General features: G+C 61.6%; 1 protein-coding gene across 1 annotated transcript in view; it reads right to left on the bottom strand.

Annotated features, from left to right (window-relative positions):
- VSTM2L (V-set and transmembrane domain containing 2 like) overlaps positions 1–3,867 on the bottom strand; it is a 14,793-nt gene that overhangs the window by 1,512 nt on the left and 9,414 nt on the right. The window contains exons 3-4 of the mRNA XM_009279564.2: positions 3,581–3,750; positions 2,216–2,266 (exon numbers count right to left, since the gene is read on the bottom strand). Coding sequence (XP_009277839.2) covers positions 2,216–2,266; positions 3,581–3,750 — 221 coding nt within the window. The remainder of the gene's footprint in view (positions 1–2,215; positions 2,267–3,580; positions 3,751–3,867) is intronic.

The raw sequence follows: 3,867 nt of genomic DNA, 5'->3' as shown, positions 1-3,867 counted from the left end.
ATGATCGGTCATAACGCTCACGGCTTCACAGGCTCGGGCAGGGCAGTGACAACCCGCACTGCCCCGCAGACACCGGGGGAGAGACCCTCGCACGGGCCAGGACGGACAGACGGCCGCGGCGGTGCCCAGCCCCAGCTCGGCACTGCAACGCGCCGCTGCTTGGCGGCAAAACAGTGGGTTTAAAGAATTCGAGGAGGGAAAAAATAAATGCAGACCCGTCGTATTTGCTACCGCACAGCAAAGGGCGCCAGCGGTTTCCCTCTCCACATCTCCGCAAAGCGCAGGTGGCTCTGGGCAGTCGGCGCCGGGGCCTCCAGCACCAAGTGTGTTTTGGTGGAAAAAAAATGGCCAAGGGGGTTCCTGACGCAGTGGTTTCTGTGTATGATTTACATCGTCTCGCATTGTTTGACACTGCCGTTTGTTCTCAGTCAATTGCTGCTGTGGCTGTAACGCACATTTTATCAGAACCGCTCGTGGTGGTGTCTTGCCCGTGTTCATTTATCTCCTCCATTCCGTAAACACTTAATAATCAAGGACATTTAAAATAACAAAAAATAAAAGATTTAAAACTCAAGCCTCTCCCTGCTGGCTTGATCTGGAGGAGACGGCAGAAGCGTCGCACCCCAAGCGCTTCAAAATAAATCCTGGTTACACATGCACATACATCGATTACATTCTGGCCTGCAATTAACTGCCTAATTATGCTGAAAAATGCCATGGCTGAGCGGAGCAGGAGCACTGGCCCTGGGAACGGCTCCACAGCCCCGGCACCTGCTTCAGCTCCTCCTGCCGCCCCGGGCTCCATGTGGCTGCGCTGGCCGTGCCGCAGGACCTGCGTTCCCTTGGCTCTAACACGGCAACAGCTCCCAGCCACGCGTCCCTGCCCGGCGCAGGATTCGGCCCCCAGCCGCAAACTGCCTGCAGCCCCCAGTCAGCATTGGGCACCAGGACCCCGACATCCTCACCGCGGGGAGCAAAGCGCTGTGCCCTGGGGGCAGGGCTCGGGTGGCACAGGGGGGGTCCAGCAGCACTCCCGAGCCGTGCAAGCAGTGTTTTGCAAAGCTTCTTGCCAGCTCCTGCTGCCCGCGGTGGGCAAGACCGTCCCCAGGGGCTGGGAGCGCCCGGGCTCTGGCTGCTCCAGCAGCAGTCCCAGCGCTTCGCTGCTTGTGGGGCGGCGAGCCGCAGCACCCCAGCGAGAGACAGATCCTGAAGGCACCTGCTGGGGTTTGGACGTGGATTGTGGGCACATCGTGGTGCCCATCACTGGAATGGTGGCAAACGGGGCTGAAACCTTGGGGAGCCACGATGCAAATAGATCAAAGGGGATACGGTCCCCGGGGGGGATTCATTACCAGCAAGAGAATCTACACGCGCTGATCCCCACAGATGGGAGATGAGAGGCGATGCCCTCCATTGTGAAGCTTTTTGGCATTTCACCTGCCGCAGCACTCTGTCATCCCCCGGGGATGAGAGCTGGGCAGAGGGACCGATCCTGGGCACGGGCGACCCTTGGCCCTGGGGAGCCGTGGGTGCGTGGCGAGCCCCGTCCCCCCTCACTCACTCAGCGAGGGAAAAACGGAAGAGCCAGAAGAGGCTGCCAGGGCAGGGGCAACGGTGGGAAGCACTTTCCAATATTGCTCCATTTCTGTGGCACCCCCAAATGCAGAGTCCCCCAAGGTGAGGAGGGCCAGCGGCAGCGGGGGGGGCACGCGCCCGACAGCGGGAGGCCAAGAGCATTTATTTTATTTAACTGATTAGTGTCTCCTCATTCTGTTCACATGAGCCTAAATGGCTTTGGGATGCTAATCCGGTGAGTAAATTAGATTATTTTCTCTTTAGCGTAAACGTGTCCCTCAGATGCCGACAGGAGCCGGACAGGGCTCACGGTCCAGGCTGCGACCCTCAGCTGGGGGGGGGCGACAGGGGAGCCACCCCTCACCCTGGCTGCTCCCCACGCTGAGGCTGGGGCGGATCCAGCCCACCCACGCCAGCATCGCCAGCCCGCAACACGGCAGCACCGGTGGGACGAGCACACCGCCCCCCGCCTCCTGAGATGCCTCGTCCAGGGCACCCGGTCTTGCACAGAGACACAAACCCCAGGAGACCTCCCCCCCCCTCCCCGAGCTCTGTGCAACACTGAGTGTCAGCATCACAGGGAAATGTTCCAGCCGAGCCCTCGACCGGAGCCCCTGCAAGAAGCATTAGCCAAACTCACGCTTATTTTTGTTGCGTCCTTCCCAGGCTCCTCCTGCAGCGATGCTTTCAGCTGTTGGGAAGAGCGGGATGGGGAGAGAGACCAGAGAGGGAAGAGAAACCATCAGCTCAGCCGGGAGGAGGCAGGAGCCCACCGGACCCCTGCCCACCCCCAGGAAGGCTGCCCTGAGCGAGGAGGAGGAGGGAGAAGGGGGCTGCTCAGCCCCAGCAAACCCAGGCACCCAGGGCAGATGGGAGCCACGCAGGGCAGCTGGGAAGGGGAGGGAACAGCAGCAGGGGGGGGTCCCCCCCCGCGGGTCCCCGCCACAGCTCAGCTCTGTCAGCGGGTGCTCCCTGCGACCCGGGGCTGGGGGTGGAGACCTGTTCACCGCAGCATCGCCACTGCAGCAGTGATTCCTGTCCCCAGCAACCCCGGCCCCTTCACAGCAAGCACCTGCCCCAATTACCATAAATATTCCCGAATCAGCTAGAGAGACGGGCAGCACCCTGGGTCTCCTACCCCCGCAGCCCCCCTGGCCCCCCAGCAGTGCTCCTGAGCGGCAGCACTTCCCCGATGCTTCTCTCAATTTATGGTAATACCAGTAGCAGCTCTGCCAAAGACACAATAATAAAGGCTCATTAAAATACCTAAAGCTGCCTTCCCATTATTTGGCCCTTATCTCTGTGTGAACAGAAAGAGAAATAAAGAGACAGCTGTTTGCTGAGACTGATACACACGGAAATGGGGAAAACAAGGGAGGGCCGGGGGGGGCAGAGGACGCGGGGATGGATGCAAGGGGATGAGTTCGTGATGAGATGGGAGAAGGCACAAGCACAAAGACAAAGCTTCTGCCTGGGCTCAGTCCCAGGGGATGGGCCACGTGGCCCCTCAGCTAATTGGGAAGGGCGACCAGGACAGCCCGGCCTCACCGGCCCCACATGCTGGAGCATCCTCGGTGCAGCCAGATGCCGCGCACCCCATGCATGGTCCTGCACTGTGGGACCCCCAGGCTCCTCTCTGCCCATGAGCACAAAGCGGAGTGGGGCGAGACCCCGCTGTTTGCAAGTTGGGTGAGCGCTGGGGACACTGCTGCAGGATAGGGTCCCCCCTGAGCCCCAACAGCTGCTGCAAGCGAACCCCCCGGGCAAGCATGGGGAAGGGCTCTGCCTGGCGGCGCTGCACCCAGCAGCACGCTGCCAGAGGGGGAGAATGAGGGGTGTTACCTGGTTGGAAGCCCACGTCTGTTTGTCCATCCAGGGATAGGGTCCCCCCTGAGCCCCAACAGCTGCTGCAAGCGAACCCCCCGGGCAAGCATGGGGAAGGGCTCTGCCTGGCGGCGCTGCACCCAGCAGCACGCTGCCAGAGGGGGAGAATGAGGGGTGTTACCTGGTTGGAAGCCCACGTCTGTTTGTCCATCCAGTCCTTGTGGTTGCGGACATACCACCACTGTATCTCAAGGGAGTAGGAGGGGGAGCCGCTGCCTCGGAAGGAGCACGCCATCTCCACATCCTCACCTGCCTGGGCTGTCATGTCGTGGGGGGTCTCGGTGAAGAGGGCTGCAGGAGACAGAGCGAGGGCTGCGGGCGCCTGCAGGGATGCGCCACTGCCGCCACCACCACGGCGAGGGACGGTGCCGCCAGCCACACGAGCAGGATCACCAGGAGCACCCGGAC

Source organism: Aptenodytes forsteri, unplaced genomic scaffold (genome assembly GCF_000699145.1).
Source record: "Aptenodytes forsteri isolate BGI_AS27 unplaced genomic scaffold, ASM69914v1 Scaffold483, whole genome shotgun sequence".
In the NCBI taxonomy this organism is placed as follows: Eukaryota; Metazoa; Chordata; class Aves; order Sphenisciformes; family Spheniscidae; genus Aptenodytes; species Aptenodytes forsteri.
The sequence above is the reverse complement of the archived record's forward strand: the minus strand, read 5'-3'. Positions and strand labels throughout refer to the sequence as shown.